Source organism: Leucoraja erinacea, chromosome 1, assembly GCF_028641065.1.
Source record: "Leucoraja erinacea ecotype New England chromosome 1, Leri_hhj_1, whole genome shotgun sequence".
Lineage (NCBI taxonomy): Eukaryota > Metazoa > Chordata > Chondrichthyes > Rajiformes > Rajidae > Leucoraja > Leucoraja erinaceus.
Genome location: NC_073377.1, coordinates 51,507,173 through 51,526,786, shown reverse-complemented (window position 1 = coordinate 51,526,786; position 19,614 = coordinate 51,507,173). Strand labels below are relative to the sequence as shown.

General features: G+C 41.5%; 1 protein-coding gene across 2 annotated transcripts in view; it reads right to left on the bottom strand.

Annotated features, from left to right (window-relative positions):
- Positions 1 to 18,938, bottom strand: part of rab3c (RAB3C, member RAS oncogene family) — a 145,846-nt gene extending 126,908 nt beyond the window's left edge. Inside the window, exons 1-2 of one of the 2 annotated variants that reach the window (XM_055634691.1) lie at positions 18,643 to 18,938; positions 7,529 to 7,756 (exon numbers count right to left, since the gene is read on the bottom strand). In XM_055634691.1, the coding sequence (XP_055490666.1) occupies positions 7,529 to 7,756; positions 18,643 to 18,660 (246 nt within the window). In that variant the 5' untranslated portion in view covers positions 18,661 to 18,938. Of the gene's footprint in view, positions 1 to 7,528; positions 7,757 to 17,973; positions 18,123 to 18,642 lie in introns of those variants that run through there. The other variant, XM_055634682.1, reaches the window with a different exon arrangement.
- Between the last annotated feature and the right edge of the window lie 676 nt (positions 18,939 to 19,614).

Here is a 19,614-nt window from a genome sequence, read left to right as displayed (position 1 = left end):
GAGCCCACGTCTGCCTTCCTGGACCGGAGGATTTTTCCCATTGATGAAAAATCAGAGAGATATTAATGATTTTTAAACAATCACCATTCTCTCTGCTGCCCCTGCTGGAGGGAGGGGGAGGGACTATAAAACCAGGAAATTGTGTGCCCCACTCAGTCTCTGCAAGATGGAGGTCACATCTCTCTGAGCTCTGAATAACACTGAACACATGTCTACTCAACTGTGAGTGACCTTAATGTGGTTTGAAAATGAGAATATGGTTGGTTTGAAGTAAAAAGGCACTGCCTGCAAATGGTTGTTTGGGTTGAAGTAAAAAGTTGAAGTCTCCCCTCCTCTCTCTTCCCACCTCTCTTCTCCCCCCTCCCTTACCCCACCCTCCCCTCCACACCCCCTCCCCTCCACCGTCCCTGCCCCCCACACCGTCCCTGCTCCCCACCTCTCCACCCCCCCCCTCTCTCCCCCCTCAGCAGCACCCCCTCTCTCTCCCCCTCACTCAGCCACCCCCTCTCTCTCCCCCCCCCCCCTCTCCCTCCCCTCCTCCCCCACCTTTTCCCCCCCTCACCCCCCCTCCCTTCCCCCCCTCACCCCTCTCTCTCGGTCTCTGCTTCTCTATCTGTCTCTGCCCCTTCTCTCTCTGCTCTCACTCTCTAACCCCGCCCCCCCCTCTCTAGATGTGACTGCAAGTTGGGGGCTATGCATCAGTAGATAGGGTGCTTATGGGGTAAAAGGAGCAAATTAATAATATTAATATAATATATAGGGGGGTGATTAGCATGTGTGGGGGGGGGGGGGGGGGGGGGATAGTTAGTGTGTGACGCTGCATGCCGCCTCCCCCTCCACAACCGCACGTTGGGGGAACAGACCCAACGGGTCTGCAATTGGTCTAGTCTTAATTAGATATTGCCCAGCCATGCCGGTTTTGTAAAAGTGATGGACTGGTCCTCTTGTGTTTATATGTCGTGCTCATGATATTACACCAAGATTAGAAAATTGTCCCTTCTGATGTATGCGGTTTTTTTTTTTAAAGACAGCAAGCTTATTCAGTGTTAGATAAACATTTGATGATTAAAAACCCAGAATGAAACACTCAGCATGAGGGAATAATTTATCAACACAGGAGTTTTTCTGACCATTATCTAAAAAATGTTAACAACTTGAGCCACTGTTACTGATCAATTCTATATGCTTATAATGCATTCTTATTAAATCTAATAAAGTATGTACAACACACAGCAGAATACGTAATAGCAAAACATGCGTCTCTTTACATAATACCTTGTCCCAGCAATTTACTCATTTGACATGAAGAGGTACGATGCACTTAAGCAATGAAAATCCACCTCATCAAATTAGGCAATCAAGCTGTCACTTTAATGACATCCAATTTGACCCATTGCAGGAGACAGCTGGGACTACATTATCATATTAGTGTTCTGATTTTAATCTTTTCACAAAACTGAAAAAGGCAAAGAAAATACACCGACCAGGAAACTTGATCACATCAGAACATCACAATATGTCTTAATTCAATATCACTCATATGTCATAGCTTGCTAATTGTTGATGGATATTACAAGTCTGGATGTTTTCAATTCACTTTGAGCTATAATGTTGGTCAAGAGAGGCCTACTTTCACCCCACTGTTGTAGTTACAGTGCAAATTAAGCACCAGTTTAGAAATGGGCCCCAATCTGATTATGGAAGTAGTCCAAATGGGAACTGACTTGAGGGGCCATGTTACCTACTCCTACTTCTATTGCACATGTTTTCCACATTTGATTTAACTTGAATTACAGTTCCCTACATAATGTTTAGGACAAAGACCCATCATTTATTTATTTGCCTCAGTACTCCACAATTTGAGATTTGTAATAGAAAAACAATTACATGTGGTTAAAGGGCACATTGTCAGATTATTAAAATTTTTAAAGGGCATTTTTATACATTTTGGTTTCACCATTTAGAATTTACAGCAGTGTTTATATATAGTCCACCCTTTTCAGGGCACCATAATGTTTGGGACACAGCAATGTCATGTAAATGAAAGTAGTCATGTTTAGTATTTTGTTGCATTTCCTTTGCAGGCAATGACTGCTCGAAGTCTGTGATTCATGGACATCACCAGTTGCTGGGTGTCTTCTCCGGTGATGCTCTGCCAGGCCTGTATTGCAGCCATCTTTAGCTTATGCTTGTTTTGGCGGCTAGTCCCCTTTAGTTTTCTCTTCAGTATATAAAAGGCATGCTCAATTGGGTTCAGATCAGGCGATTGATTTGGCCACTCAAGAACTTACCATTTTTAGCTTTGAAAAACTCCTTTGTTGCTTTAGCAGTATGTTAGGGATCATTGGCTTGCTGTAGAATGAACCACCGGCCAATGAGTTTTGAGGCATTTGTTTGAACTTGAGCAGATAGGATGTGTCTATACACTTCGGAATTCATTCTGCTATTACAATCAGCAGTTGTATCATCAATGAAGATAAGTGAGCCAGTATGTTTAGCAGCCATACATGCCAGGCCATAACACCCCCACCATCGTGTTTCACAGATGAGGTGGTATGCTTTGAATCTTGGGCAGTTCTTTCTCTCCTCCATACTTTGCTCTTGCCATCACTCTGATATGTTAATCTCCGTCTCATTTTTTCCAGAACTGTGGTTGCTCTTTTAATTACTTCTTGGCAAACTATAACCTGACCATCCTATTTTTGTAGCTAACCAATGGTTTGCATCTTGCAGTGTAGCCTCTGTATTTCTGTTTGTGAAGTCTTCAGTGGACAGTCGTCATTGACAAATCCACACCAGACTCCTGAAGAGTGTTTCTGATCTGTCGGACAAGTGTTTGGGGATTTATCTTTATTATAGAGAGAATTTTTCTGTCATCAGCTGTGGAGGTCTTCCTTAGCCAGCCAGTCCCTTTGCAATTAATAAGCTCACCAATGCTCTCTTTCTTATTAATGATGTTTCAAAACAGTTGATTTTGGTAAGCCTAATGTTTGGCTGATGTCTCTAACAGTTTTATTCTTGTTTCTCAGTCTCATAATGGCATCTTTGACTATCATTGGCACAACTTTGGTCCTCATGTTGATAAACAGCAATAAAAGTTTCTACAGGTGATGGAAGACTGGTGGAAAGACTAGGTGCTGAGAGCTCTCTCATATCTGCATTAAGGAGGCAATTAAACACACCTGAGCAATTACAAATGCCTGTGAAGCCATGTGTCCCAAACATTATGGTGCCCTGAAATGGGAAACTATGTGTAAACACAGCTGTAATTTCTACATGGGGAAACAAAAATGTATTAAAATGGCCTTTAATAAAATCTGACAATGTGCACTTTAACCACTAGTGATTTTTTTTTTGTGTTACTTATCCCAAATTGTGGAGTACAGAGGCAAATAAATAAATGATTGGGTCTTTGTCCCAATCCTATGGAGGGAACTGTGTTTGAGTCCTTGTCATCTACTTTACACTCCATGTCAGGAATCTGTGTAAAGATTTTAAAGCTTTGCTTAGATGTTAAAAATAACAGCATGTGAAATGCATGACACAATTTTGCAGATAGCAAGGAACTATGTTTTTTTTTTCATGAATGATGCATGGTGTTCCAATAATTGAAAACCTAACTACAGATTTATTTTTGAATTTTGAGTGTCATAATTGCCATAACAGCACATATTGCCTTCCCCAGCATGACATTTATGAACGTCCTGACCTGAATACAGTGATTACAGACAGGAACTGACACCAGAGATTCAATTTACCATTATTTATTCCTAATAATTAACAGTTGTTTCATTGAACGTTAATTCAATGGGAAGAAGAAACTGAAATGAATCCAAGACACCATTCCATCCATATCCACTGTACAACTAACCCAATACATTTTACTGGGCAAAGAAATGTTACACTAAAAGGAATTTACAGATCATTTAGATGTATGCAACCTAAATTACATAGGAGATTAAATGAGGCTCTGGAGTACTTTTAGCAAACACAGTGAGATTGATCGGCTAAACTGTGTTTACTTAAATGCAGGGAATAGAACAGGGAAAGGTGATGAACTTAGAGCCTGGATCAGAGTATAGAATCATGGTGTTGTGGCCATTACAGAGACTAGGTGGTCCAGGAATTGTTTAAGAAAGTTGCAATCACTCGGATGGGATTGTACTATAGCCCCCCCCCCCATAGGACCGTACAATATAGAACATAAAACAATGCAGCACAGGAATGGACCCTTTGGCCCACAATGCATGTGCTGAACAAGCCCAGCTGAACTGATATCATCTGCCTCCACATGATCCACATCCCTCTAATCCCTGCAGTTCCATGTGCCTTTCTAAAACCCTCAAGATGCCCAGCTGAACTGTCATATCTGCCTCCACCACCAACCCTAACAATGAGTTGCAGGCCCCCACCACATAAAAAACCTGCCCCGCACATTTCTATTAAACTTTCCCTCTCTCACCTTATAGCTATACCTCCAGTGTTTGGGCATCTCCACCCTGGGTAAAAGGTTCTTGCCTTATATATGCCTTTCATAATTGATATTCTAAGAAGTCTCCCCTCCACATCTGATGTTCCAGAGAAAACAATCCAAGTCTGTTCAACTTCCTGTAGCTGAAACCCTCTAATGCAGACAGCATTTTGGTAAACCTCTTCTGCACCCTTTCTTTCACATATTTCCTGTAATAGGGCGACCAGAACTGCATGTCATATTCCAAATGCAGCCTAACTAAGGTCCTATAGAGCTTCACCATGACTTCCTTACTATTGTACTCACTGCCCACAACAATGAAGGCAAACATACCATACGCTTACTTTACCACCCTATCGACGTGCTGCCACCTTTTCTAAACTATCAACTTGGTCTCTAAGATCCCTCTGCACATCAATGCTGTTACGGGTCCTGCCATTAACTACATACTCTCTCCGTACATTCAATCTCTCAAAATGTAACACCTTGCCCGGATCTGCAAACACCATCTGCCATTTCTCCATCCACTTCCACAGCTGATCTATATCCTGCATTATTTTCTGACAGCCTTTTTCGCAGCCAGCAACGCCTTAAATTTTGGTCTCTTCAGAAACATACTTACCAACCCATCTATATTTACATTTAGATCATTTGTACATATCGCAAATAGCAGAGGTCCCAGCACAAGATGCCTGCGGAACTCCACAGACCTCCAGCCAGAATATCTACCTTCCATCACAACCCTCGGTTCTCTATGAATAAGCCAGTTACAAATCCATATGACCAAGGCATCATGATTCCTATGCATCTTAATCTTCTGGATCAGCCATCCATAGGAGACCTTATCAAAAGCCTTACTAAAATTCATGCATTACACCAACCAACTTTCATCAATCTCCTTTGTCACTACCTCAGAAAACTCAATTGAGTTTGTGAGACACAACCTGCCTCGTATCTACCACATCTTCTGACTCTCACAGCTATCTAGACTACACTTCGTATTACCCGGCCTCCTGCAAAAACTTTATTTCCTACTCCCAATTCCTCCGTCTCCGTCGCATCTGCGCCCAAGATGAGGTGTTTCATATCAGGACATACGAGATGTCCTCATTCTTTAGGGAACAGGTTTTCCCAAATTCTATCATAGACGAGTCCCTCACACGTGCCTCCTGTGTATCCCTTAGCTCCTCCTCCCTCCCAGTTGCAACAGGCACAGAGCCCCCCCCCCCCCCCCCCCCCCCCCCAGTCCTCACCTATCATCCCATCAGCTGTCTCATACAGCACATAATCCACCAAAATTTTCATCACCTCCAATGGGATCTCACCACTATTCACATCTTCCCATGCTCAGCACAGACATTGTTGGTTAAAGGAGCTTTTCCAGTGCTGTGCTGTTTTATGTTCTGCATATATATATATAAACTGATTCTACATGTAGTTATAATGCATTTGGAAGCCTAATTATTCTAAATACACAGACCAAGTGAGACGGTCTCATGCAAGCACAACTCATTGTAAGCTACTCGATATCTGTTATGGCAACCAAAGTTATAAGGGTATCAGTGTAAAACATGCAATTAAAAGAGAGATAAAAGTGTGACTTTGAAATTCTGACAACCAATTATTATATGACTAAATACAATGCTAACTAAACTGGCTATTAAAGCAAGCTGATTCAATGTACGAATCTCTTACTCATGGCTCTGTTTCAAATACCAAACAATGTTCAGTATAATGTTATGTTTGAGGTTTTAGCATTGTTAAGGAAATATTCTGGACCATTGACTGATGTTACGGGTATCTCAGTGGCAGTGTAACCTGACACAACAGATATTGTCATAATCTGATTATACTCAAAACCAGACAGCACATGCAATCAAATCTCTGTACAGAAAAGGGAAACAACTGTTCCAATAAGGAAATTATCTCATCTATTGGTCTTTACACTTTTATAATGGAATTATCCACTGGCGTCATCTCAACATTGATGATGAGCAGAAACAGGCTATTTGAGCAGCTTTTACTAACATATTGTATCTGGTTCTTTTTGGTTCATTGAAAAATACTCCTATAGCATATTCCTTCAAAATCGTCTTTTTATAAATACATTAACACATTTTATAATAAAATAAATATTATTTAAAAAAAACAATCCTATCAGTAAAGTCACACACAGTCAATGATTATTATAATTTTGCCATCATTTCACAAAATACAAGATAATTTCTGCATGACAGAGTCTATCTTTTTCCATCCAAATTTTTAATGAACAAATCATTTATTTCAATGCTGTCCACAAGAAGATGAGTGAAGGTCAATTTGGTCATGTTTCCAATGCAAACAATAGTTAATATACAAATAAATGCCTAAAATAAACCAGTAGAATCTTTGCACAGTATATTTTAATCATCTTATTCGAATACAATTCCCTAAAGTGTGTCTTTAGAGGCTAGAAAAGGGAAGACAGGTAGGGAATCACAGAAGTACATCGCAAAATAATTAAAAATACTTTTTTCATTCTTGAGAGCACCTGATGACGGTGAAACCTGAAAAAAGGGTGGCTTATCCAAAATCAAGAGCGACTACAAATTTGAAAGAAAATAACCTTTGAATTTCTGTCCCTAATTGCCATCTCCAGACTTTCTACATGATCTCTTCAAACCAGTTTTAGTTAATGCCCTTCTGTACAGAATCACCATTTAGCCTTTATTATGCTAAATTATTCCGACTTGAGTTACAAATATTTTTTAGCTATTTGGTGAACTAAAACTACCAGAGATTTTATTTATTAGATCAATGTAAAGATCGGGAGGGAGGAGAACACACAGTCGACATCACTCCTTTCAGCAACTAAATAAGTGCACCCAATTTATTTATATTTCAGAGAAAACAGCATAACCTTTACGACTACCAATTTAAAGCATCCATTGAATTTAAAAATGAAAGAATTCTAAACTGATTCATAGCAAACTGAGATGCAAGAAAAATTCCAACTGAGTTGATAGATACATGAAAAATTGAAGAAGCCTAAAACAAAAATCATGTGCATTAACTTACCCAAATTTGCAACTTAATCCTTTTCTCATTCCTGAAGACGGTCTTTACCTTGAAGTCAATACCAACGGTGCTTACAAAGGCAGATGTAAACGAATCATCAGCATAGCGGAAGAGAAACGACGTTTTCCCAACACTGCTGTTGCCAATGATCAGTAGCTTAAACATGTAGTCAAAGTTCTGGTCAGCTGTGTCCTTCTGAACAAATCGAGAATCCTGTGTCGATGCCATCTGGAATACAGATTACAGAGTACCTTCAAATAATACATTCGCCGCAAACATACACATCAAATAAATATTTTGAACAAGAATTATGTCAAAGATTCATAAATAATTAGAGGTAGCTAAATTAAAATAATACATGTCATCATGTCGAGTCTTTATGCTGACTGGTTAGCACGCAACGAGAAGCTTTTTATTGTACCTCGGTACACGTGACAATAAACTAAGCTAAACTAAACATGGCTGTGTTATATCGCAATTACCAGTAAGCAGCCAGGGATACAATTCTGGAATTTACAGAAAAATATACTGCTGTTGAATGTTTAGTTAAACTCTCAGCAATTTAACAAAATGGTGGCAAACTTTATCCCAGTTTCCTCTGTAGCAAATCATTTTCTCTGAACTGGTACCATCATTCGTGAGAAACTAATAATGTGATCAATGACACTATCAAATGGGCACCGTTGCAATTAAAATACAGCGGTCCCTGAAATTAAAATACAGTGATCCCATACAGCAACTTCAGTTGGTGCTGGATAAAAGCTGGTCCATCAACAGTGAAACATCACAAGGACTATCAAGGACATCTGCAGAAACTAAGGTGAAAGGATGCAGGCTTCTGACATCCACAGACGAACCAGGTGTGGGGGAATTGCCGAGAACAAAGGGGAACCCAGGGGAACCCAGCATGGGATGGCTGGCTTTACTGGGGTCAAGGGTGCAGGTGGTTCTTTCAGCCTATGCCGATGAAGTCCTTTTGATGTTCGCCGACCCTGTTGACCTGCAGAGGATGTGTGAGTGCCAGAATGTTTTCTCAGCTGCATCCTCCGCCAGGATCAAATGGGGGAAGTGTTCTGGTCTCTTGGTGGGTCAGTGGCAATTGGACTCCCTGCCGGAGGAGATGACAGCTTATGTGTGGAGCACCACGCACCTCCTCTACCTGGGGTTCTACCCGAGTCCCACTGAGGGGGCTTGGCCTGCGAACTGGAGGGAGTTGAAGGCTAAAGTCGTTGCCCGGCTAGGGTTTTGGTCAGGCCTCCTTGGCGTGCTCTCTTACCGGGGTGAGCAATGGTCATAAACCAGCTGGTGGCTCTATGTTGTGGTACTGGCTGGCCACTCTGGTCCCGCCCACTTTATTTGTCACCATGATCCAGAGGAGGTCGGTGAACTTCTTCTGGGGAGAGAAGAATCAATGGGTCTCTGCAGGGATTCCGAGTCTCCCGTTGAAGGAGGGCGGTCAGGTGCTGGTTTGTGTCCATACCCAGGTGGCGGCTCTCTGTCTCAGAACCCTGCGGAGGTATATGTATTCCGAGTGTCCTCATAGATGGCACGCGCTGGCGACGTATTATTTCCGCCAGAGTCCCTGCCTCCAGGAGGGTACACTGCTCCCGGTAGCGGGCATCAGTCGACACACTAGGCGGGAGTTACCTGACTTTTATTGAGATATACTTAAAGCCAGAAATCTGTTCACCTTCAGCCAGGGCGCTTCTCCACAGGGGGCGTTGTGGCTGCGAGGCTGACCGGTCCTCACTCTGTCATGGTGGGTATTGATGGAGAGGAGTGTGCGTGGAGCGATTCCGGCCAAGCTTACCCCCGCTGCGTCGGAATTGCTCATAGGACCTATGGTCCGGGTCCTTACCCGAGAGCCAGCCGCACGCAACACGAGCCGCCTTTCCAAGTTGCTGTTCCGTGATGCGGAGAGGTGTGTACTGTACAGGCTGCTCCTGCACACTCTGCACCTCCTCACCCTTGTCTTCCTTCCAGACACGCCCTGGCGGTCCGTGTTACCACCTGACGGCAGGAGTGGTCCTCACTGGAGATCTCTCTATAAGGGATTCCTCCCCCCTTTACATCAGGGATCTGGGGTGGAGAGTACTGTACATGGCTGTGGCTTGTAACAGGTACTGACGGACTCGCCAGCCACCAGGCACTTCTGCGGCGAAGAAGAGACCGCATTCCATTTGTACATGCAGTGTGAGAGGTTGCAGCCCCTGTTCCACTATCTGAAGAGGCTTTTCCTCAAGTTTTGGCTACAGTTTAGCCCCACACTCCTGATATTTGGACATCCGTTACATCCGAAGGTCGGGAGGGAGGGGGGGATCTCCCTGTCCTTCTGCTCCTGGGCCTGGCCAAGATGGCCATTCGCGGGTCCAGGCAGCGGGTAGTCGACGGCCGCACCAACTGCCTGCCCCTTTTCCGGGCCCACATCCGTGCCCGCGTGTCCCTGGAGAGGGAACATGCGGTGTCCACGGGGACTTTGGAGGCCTTCCGTGAACGCTGGACGCCGCGGGAGGTTGAGTGTTTTGTTGATAAAGTTGAGGTTATATTAATTTGATGATCATTAGTTTGTAAAACTATCAACATAGGCAGTCTTTTATTGTGCTAATTTGTATATTTATTTTTATTTTTTTGAATAAAAGTATTTGTATAATAAAAGCGTGGGGTGGGGTGGGGGGGCGCAGAGCACAAAGGGGGACCATCGAGGACTAAATGGAAAACTATGCAACTTTGTCAGCACCCTATATGTGGCGACTCTTTGCAAACCTTGGGTATGCAAAACAAAGAATCTCACTGTGACATGTCATATGTGATAATTAAGTATAATTCATTCAATCTAAAATGTTTCATTTTAAAATCTTCTTGGTGTACCTGCCTCAACCACCTCATCATCTGGTACTATACACGCAATTCCCTCTGCATGTAAAACCTGCCACACATATCCCCTTTAAATATTCACACCTTAAATCTATACCCTCTAATATTAGATGCCCCAATCCATGCAAGAAGACTGTGACCATCCGCATTATCCATGTCTCTCATGATATTATAAACCTGAATAAGATCACCACACAGCCTCATTCAACCTCAATAAGGCTTCCCTTCTTCCTTCAACCTATCTAGTCTCTCCTCAAGTCCTCAAGTCATCAATCCATCCATCCAATATCTGCGAATCTTTGTTACACCATCTCTAGCTTTATCAGATCCTTCTCAGAGTAGTTGTTCAAATGTTGGTTAGCCCAACACTGTGAACTGCATACTATATTCCAAGTGCGGCCCAACCAACATTTTGTACATTGTAACATGTCGCAACTCTTGTACTGAATGCCTCGGTCCATAAAGTCAAGCATGTCATTCACCATCCTGTTTGTTACCATTTTTATGAAACAACGTACTTGTACCCCGAGGTCTTTGTGTTCAACAGCACTCGCCAGGACCTTGCCATTTATTGTATGTCCTGAATTAAATTCCAAAAATACATCACTTCATCCTTGTCTGACTTAAATCCCATCTGCCATTCCTTTCACAATTTTCCCAGTTGGTTAGTTGACCTTTTCTGGTGTTTTCTGCAAACATACATTCTCCTCCAAATCATTAATATATGTGACAAACCACAGGGAACCCAGCACTATCCCTACAGAACATCATTGATCACAGGTGAAAACAACAATCCACGACCGCCCTCTGCCTTCCAGCATCAAGGCAATTTGGTATCCAAGTGGCTAGCACACACTCCATAATCATTTGGACCAATCCACCATTGTGATCTTGTCAAAGCACTTGCTAAAATCCATGTCACAAAGACCATGTAGACAGTGTCTACCACCCTGTCCTCATCTATCCTCCTGCTCATCTCCAAAATACTCAATAAAATTTCTCTAAAATGATTTGTCCACACATAAAGCCCTGTTGACTATCTCTAATCCATTCTTGCTTTTCCAGTAGCTTTCCCATCACTGATGTTAAGATCACCTGCCTGTGGTATCCTGGTTTGTCCTTGCAGCCCTTCCAGAATGCACCTGCATTCTAACGTTAAATTAATCATATTAAATGAGTCATCCTCCTGTTTTCCGGTAACTTACAAATTACTAATCGAAGACAGTTTTCAATTTCAAAAGTTTCAATAGATTTAGCAATGAATCATAAGATCCTGTTAGTTTTCTGAATTATTTGCACCTGCATCCTAACGTTAAATGAATCATGTTGTAGAACAGCCAGATCCCTCTGTATTTTAATCTGCACTTGCTCTGCAATCTCTCAGAATTATTTGTATTTGGAAAGATAACATGATCCTTTATTTTTCCTGACAAGTGGAAATTTTCAAATGTTCGCACATTATATTCCATTTGTTAGGCCTTTGTTGAGTGTCAGGTTTTATTTGATTAGCAAAGCAATCAGGAGCTGAATTAATCTTGTGGTGCATTTGGTGGGTAAGATCTGGAATACACTGTTCAAAGGACAGAGGAAGTAGACTCAATACGAAAAAATAAATTCAAAATTGATATGGATGTTTCCTGGAGAAAAATATTTTTTAAAGATAAGCAGCAGACTTGGTTTAATTTGGATAGCACTTTCAAAGCCAGCAAAAGTGCAATGAGATGAATAATTTCTTTCCACGCTGTTTGATTACAGATGCAATATATTTATAAGATCAGATTGTAACTTTTTTTTTCCTACATGGAGATATTCCAGCAACTAGCATCGTTTATTTTTTTTAAACCGTCCCCATCTACAATAGATGTTTTAAATAAAAAGTAATCTTTTGAGTAACTTGCAATTAATTCGATAATCCACTGTATTGCATTTCTAACTATATCCACAGTCCTCAGGCAATGCTGCCTTTCATAGGATCGAAAGCCATGAAGCTCAAGTGAAGAGTATGATGGAATACTGTCCATTTACTTCTTCACCACCAGCCATTTGATCTTGGACACTCCACCACTATCAACATCCACTACCTTCATCATTAGTGCACTGTGGATGCAGTACCACCTGCAAAATTAAAGGACATCAGTAAAACCTCCTTCACCACAATGGACAAATGCAAGAACCGCTTGGGAAAGCTTTGATCTGCAGCATTCCAAGTCACACACCATCCTGGTTTGGAAAGTATCACCATTCTTTCATTATTATTGGGTAAGAAAGTAAAGAGATGAGGAAGAGGAGTGAAGAGGGGGACAATAATTTTGCAGCATAAAGAAGGAAGTGATAGGCTGAATGGGCATTAGTAGTTGATAAAAACACAAATGGGAGGGAACAAAGAAAGGGAGTGGAAAACAGAATGGAGAGCTAGGGGATGAAGAGACGAACATGATGAAGCATATGTACACAACAGTAAAATGGAAATGGACACATTTACTTCCTCATTATATCTGTGCCAACTACAGTCAGCAATTCCAATATATGCACAAAGAGCACTTTGAAAACTAAACAGTCAGATTCCCGGTTCAATGCTGCAAAAGCAATAAACAGGCAGCAGGCTGGAGAGAAATGCTGAATGGGAGCTGGAGTAGTCACAGCCTCTTCTGTCTGTGATTCCATGCTCAGAGATTATGGTTTGTGTGCATTATAACTCACCACACCTGCCATTTCTTCATATTTCTTATCATGCTAGCCTGGCATACATTTCATTGACGACTTAGCTAGAAAAAGAGGTATATAGAAAATAGGTGCAGCCATTCAGCCCTTCAAGCCAGCACCACCATTCAATATGATCATGGCTGATCATCCAAATGCAGTACTCCCATTCCTGCTTTCTCCCCATAGCCCTTGATTTGGTTAGCCCTAGTTGACCTAAAATTGATGAATTGCAAAGGATAGTTCCCAAGTCTACCATTTTTATGTAAAATAGAGCTATCTTCATTCAGTTAGACTACAACTACAAAATTCCCTTGGTCTAGATTCACGCAGAGGAAGCAATTTCTCAACATCCAATCCTATCAAATCACTTTGTTTTAAAAAACCTCAATTCATTTCCCTTCTTTCCTGAATGAAATATAATATTTAACCAACACATCTCTGTCATTTAACCTTTTTTTAGCACAGTATCATTCTGATATTTTCTGTTTTGCACTCCTTTAACACAAATGTACCTTTTCCTTCAAGCCCAAATTTGATTAATCATAGTCATGAACAGGCCCTTTGGCCCAACTTGCCTGCACCGACCAACATATCCCATTCACACATCCTGGTTGCCTGCATTTGGCCCATATATCTCAAAGCCTATCCTATCCACGTACCTGTCTAACTTTTTCTGAAACGCTACAATAATACTTTCCTCAACTACCTCCACTAGCATCTTTGTGTAAAAGTTACCCCTCAGTTTCCTAATAAATCTTTCCCCTCTCACCTTAAACCTATGTTCTCTGTTGTTGATTCACTTACTCTGGGCAAGGGGGTCTGTGTGTTTACCCAATCTATTCCTCTCCTGATTTTGTTCACTTCTGTAAGATCATCCCACATCCTCCTGCGCTCCAAGGAATAGTGTCCTTGCCAGCTCAACCTCTCGCTCAGGCACTCAAGTCCTGGCAACATCTCATAAATCTTCTCTGCGCCCTTTCCAACTTGACATCTTTCCTATAACATGGTGCACAAAACTGACAACGATATTGTAAATGAGGCATCCCCAGCGTCTTTTGTAACTGCAACATGACCTCCCAACTTATTCTCAATATTCTGACTGATGAAGGCCAATGTGCTGAGAGCCCTTTTGACCACCCTACCTACGTGTGACACTACTTTCAAGGAAATAGAAACATAGAAACATAGAAATTAGGTGCAGGAGTAGGCCATTCGGCCCTTCGAGCCTGCACCGCCATTCAATATGATCATGGCTGATCAAGTATACAAATATGTACCTGCACTCCTAGACCTCTCTGCTACACAACACTCCCCAGAGCCCTACCATTCACTGTATAGGCCATGCCCATGCTAGACCAAAATGCACCACCTCATATTTCACTGTATTAAATTTCATTAACCATTCCACAGCCAACCTACCCAATCGATCAAGATCCTGCTGCAATATTTGATAACCATCTTCACTGTCTACAATATCACCCACTTTTGTGCCATCTGAAAATTTCGCTAATTGGGCCTTACACATTCCCATCCAAATCATTGACATAGATGACAAACAGCAATGGGCCCAGCACAGAACCCTGAGGCACACCACTAATCACAGGCCTCCAGTCCGAAAAGCAACCTCCCACCATCACCATCTTCCATCCATGAAGCCAATTTTCTATTCATTCAGCTATCTCTCCTTGGATTCCATCGATCTAATCTTCCAGAGCAGCATGCCATGCAGAACCTTGTCGAATGCCTTGCTGAAATCCATATGAACAACATCTACCGCTGTGCCCTCATCAACCTTTTTGGTTACATCTTCAAAAAACGCAATCAGATTTGTGTCACATGAACTCCCACGTATAAAACCATGCTGATTATTCCAAATCAGTCCCTGTCCATCTAAATGTATTTATATCATATACCTCAGGATATTCTCCAGTAACCTTCCAACCACAGATGTTAGGCTCACTGGCTTACAGTGCCCAGGCTTTTCGTTGCAGCTCTTCTTGAATAGAAGCACAATAGTAGCCACCCTCCAGTCTTATGGCACTTCACCATTAAATAACAACTTGTACATTTCAGCCAGGGCACCTGAAAATTTACTGCTAGCTTCCCAGTGTCCTTGGATATATCCAATCTGTTCTTGGAGATTTGTCTACCTTCACACCCATCAGGACCTTCAGCACCTCGTCAACCGTAATACTGACTGCTGTCAAGACACTACCATCGATTGATGCAAATACCCTATTCCTCAGTTGTTTCGTCACTGTAAAAACAGAGTAGATACACTTGTTGTGGACCTTGCCCATCTCCTGTGGCTCCATGCAGAGTTGACCGCTTTAATTCCCGAGGGGTCCCACTCTCTCTCTGATGTGTGTCCAAGATGAGGTTTGACCAAGGCATGATACCATAATGCATGATTTTCTCAGTGAAATACAAGCAGAAAATGCTAGACATATTCAATCGGTTAGGCAGCCATCGTGGAGTGAAAAACTGTCAACATTTCATTAAATCTGTTCTTTCTCACCATAGATTTTGTGTGATATAATGAACATTTCCAATATTTTTCCTTTTTATTACTGTCCAGTATCCACAATGTTTTTCTTGAACATAATTAACCCTCTGTTGCATTCAGTACAGACATAAGGGATTGAGGAGGAGATGGGAATTTCAGGAAAAAGGATTGAGACTAAAGGAAAAGAGGAAACAGGAAATGGGATGGAGTAAGGGATGAAAAAAGATTGAGGAAAAAACAAATGCGATAGTGCAAATGATCATTCTCCACAGTACATTGATCAGCAACAGAAAAATCAAAGCCTTCCGGGAAATAAAGCAGTAAGAACGAAATGCACAGATAGAAGTGAGACTTAATGTCACGAAGTTCCAACAAAATATCCTTGGGCTCTCCTATAATATTTGGGTATTTTTTCCAGGTGATTTTCCCCATTCCCCATCTACTTAATAGATTTTCAGAGGAAGGCAGCAAAGCAAGTATAAGAGCTGTTGGCAGAAGACTGCAACTCACAGGGGCTCTAACATTTTACATCCGCAGTAGAAGTAAACACTATGCTTTTCAATCATTTAAACTTTTCTGACAATATTGCCATGGGTGCCTCCTTCAACACCCTGTCCAAGCCTTCGTTATTCCCATCATCCCAGAATTGCTTTACAACAAAGGATTAACCTACTGGCACCTGATATCCACAGCATCCATCATCTATCAAGAGGCATTGCCCAGCAATAAAAAAAGGAGCAATGAAAATATTAAAGGACATGGATCTAAGGTGGTAAAATGGTGTTCATTTTGATAATGTAACTGAATGACAAATAGTATGAACTGCTCTTATTTTTATGACCAGATGATAATTTTCCCTTTACATCGCAGGGTCAATGAGGATAAATGCTCACCAAGCTAATTAAACATGGTCCAATTTCAGTGTGGCACCATCTGGAATGTAATGTCAAATGTTGTAATGGATGGTGCATTCCTAAATGCAATCATTCTGGGAGGCAAGAGACTGATTCTGTCATTTCTTTATCTTTGACTTTTATAATTTACTTAAAGGATAACATCGTGATATATCCTAGAATAGCTTAAACTATAAGAGAGAAATAACGTTAAATTGATGCTAGCCATTCTACCAGTGCTTAGCCGGAATATTTTCTGTGCAGAAATATCTTTTGTCTTGTAGCTGGAATGGAGAGCGTTGGATAGCTACACGACACATTGTCTATTATATAAACTGCTTATAGGAGAAGAATTAGAACATTTCTGCAACTTGTAATAGCAGATAGTATCATTTAGGGTCCACTACTACTAATTCAATTAGTCCTGGCAATATAACCAAATGTAACTGTTAAACATAAACCTTCTTACAATTTAAAGTTTCCAAGAACTTATGCAAATTCCATTGTGTGCCAAATCAACAAAACATTTTTCCCAAATTGTGTAACAAACAAAAGTATATGTTTCAATTATTTAGTCAGTGGCACATTAAAATATTGAGAATGGTCCACAGAATAGTTTTCTAACATCATAGCAATTTTGTTTTGAAATTGGATTTTAATACAGAAATTAAATATACTACAGTTCTGTAAAACTTGATTTCAGGACAAAATATAGACAAACATATTTATTATTCCACTTGATAATGATAGTCTCAGAATGTAGGCTGCTCAGATTGGAAATCGTTTAAACTCTAATTTTACCAGAATAAATCTAATGGATTTCAAAACGTGCAGAATATCCTTTCGTTGGAATTTGCGTCCCATTTCATTAATACACCAATATACGAAAAAGTCGGTACATTCAAGTCAAATGGATGTGCTTCCTACACTGCAGCTCAGACATCTTGGTAACTGACTGTACCGCCCAAATTAATTGCAAGAAAAATGCATACGATTATTATGAGAGACAATGTCCAAATAGTAACCAAATAGTACAAATTAATTAAGCAATCCCGATGCAGAAATTCATCTGTCATCACAATTTCGTCCACCTTCTGGTCATATTCCTTCGATCTGAGCAGCTCTTAAACGCTATAAGATATTGAACACCCATCGACGGAGGATTTCGGTCTCGGAGAAAAATCTTGTTCATATTTCAAAAATAACATCTATCTCAACGCGAGCATGTGAAATCCTTGCAACTGAACAACTCCAATTGACAAGAAGAACTGTGAAATAGATTTATTTGGGAAAACCTTACAAATTGTGTCTTCGCGCAAGTTATTGTCATTATGTTTAAAATGTTGCATTTGCGATCAGGATCGATGTGAATGAGCTTCGTTGGCATTTTTAAAGCAAGGAGGGAAAGGGTTTATGTGGTCGGCGTTTGCATTTGCCATCTGGTGCGTGATGTGAGAGGTTGTACAGACCTGCATTGGTGCTTCGTGCCTCATGCTGCCGGAGCCTGTGCTGAAAGCCGAGCGAGCGCAACGAGCCGCTTCCCTCCCGCTGCCACCCACTTTTGTATTGGCACCGCGCCCGAGTTGCGCATGTGCGGTTGCTGCAGCGCACTCTGGGACCTGTAGTCATCTTGTATCGCGGCCGTCTCTGGACAATGGGAGAGAATAACTTGCCCCCCCCAACCGACTACAACTCCCGGCACACCTGCCCGTGTAACAGCCGTGGAGAACAGGCTGCAAGCTCGGATGCGAGCAGCGATGCTTTCCTTGCATCTTGTGGCATCGACCTGCGGAACCAATCTGACGGAAATTTTGCAAAGCGTTGCTATACCTAAAAATAATAATTCGGTGTGCATAAAGTCAGCTGCTATGTGTTTTATTAAAAAATACTTGCATCCTTGGGAAAATATGTTGTGCTGAAATAAACCATGTGAAATATCATTAAGGTGTGCGCGAAGAAAATTGATTTTGTACTTATTTAAAAACAGTGTGGTTAAGTGTAGTTAAGGGGAAAGCAAATAATCTGATTATTTGTCGCGAAATTCCCAAGAATGCGAAAGACCACAGCCTTTTCTGATATTACGGAAACTCGGCCTTTAAAGAGGAAGCCTGTGAGTATAGTTACAAGCAATGCCTTACCTTCCCATACAGTTCCATTCAATCCCGTAATTAAAAAAAAATGTGGATAAGAGGATAAACAGATCAGGAAAAGTAGTTGGCTGGTGTATTAGCTGGCAGTTCGCGGCGAGGCATGTACATGGATTCTCATCCCAGTCTCGGTGTGTGAGCTACGAGTTGTTGGCACTGAGCGCTGTAAGTACAGGAGAAAGCAGACGGCACATCAGGATCCGCGTGTCTTCCTGCTGCGATGCCTAACACAAGCCTGTCGACTAGTTTCTGCCGTGCTAGGTGTTCTTTGTCTACAGAGGAAATGTTTATTATAGCAGATTAACGGACAGCACAGAGGGATAATTTGGGCTGGGTGTAGCCAAAACTTCATGGGAAAGGAACTGTTAAAAAAAAAACTTGGTTCCCATTTCTCTCCCGTTTCACCTTACATTTCTACTTTAATTAGTGGCAGCCGCAGTTTTTTATTTATGAACAGCCGCCTAGCTATATCTATCTGTCAGAGGACGCGCGGCTGTTCGGTCTGTTACGGGCGGGACTTTCATCGGTCATCAGTGGGTCAAGGCAATGAAATTCCAGGCTAATCAATGAACGGGGAATTTAACAACCGCCTCAGCTGATTGATTGGATTCCCCGGATAGATAGAACTCCTCGCAATTAATAGCAGTGCAGCTTTCACATTTTTCTTATTTGTTAAAATAAATATTAAATCCGAGAAATTATTCGATTATGTTATTCGATTGTTTGGATGAGCCGCAAATCTATTTTTTCATGTAAGCTTTATTGAAACAAATGCATTGTTATGATTTGTGTTTTATTACTGTATTGCTACTAGGTTATAATTTATTAATGTGCCTGAGATTCTTAAGAATCAAGAGACGGCGATGTGCGGCCGTCAGGCCGATCAGATCTGGGCCTCGCGGATCATAGCAGCGAGAAATTGTCAAACAGCGGACGAACCGCAGGCAGCGATTGATGTCAAAC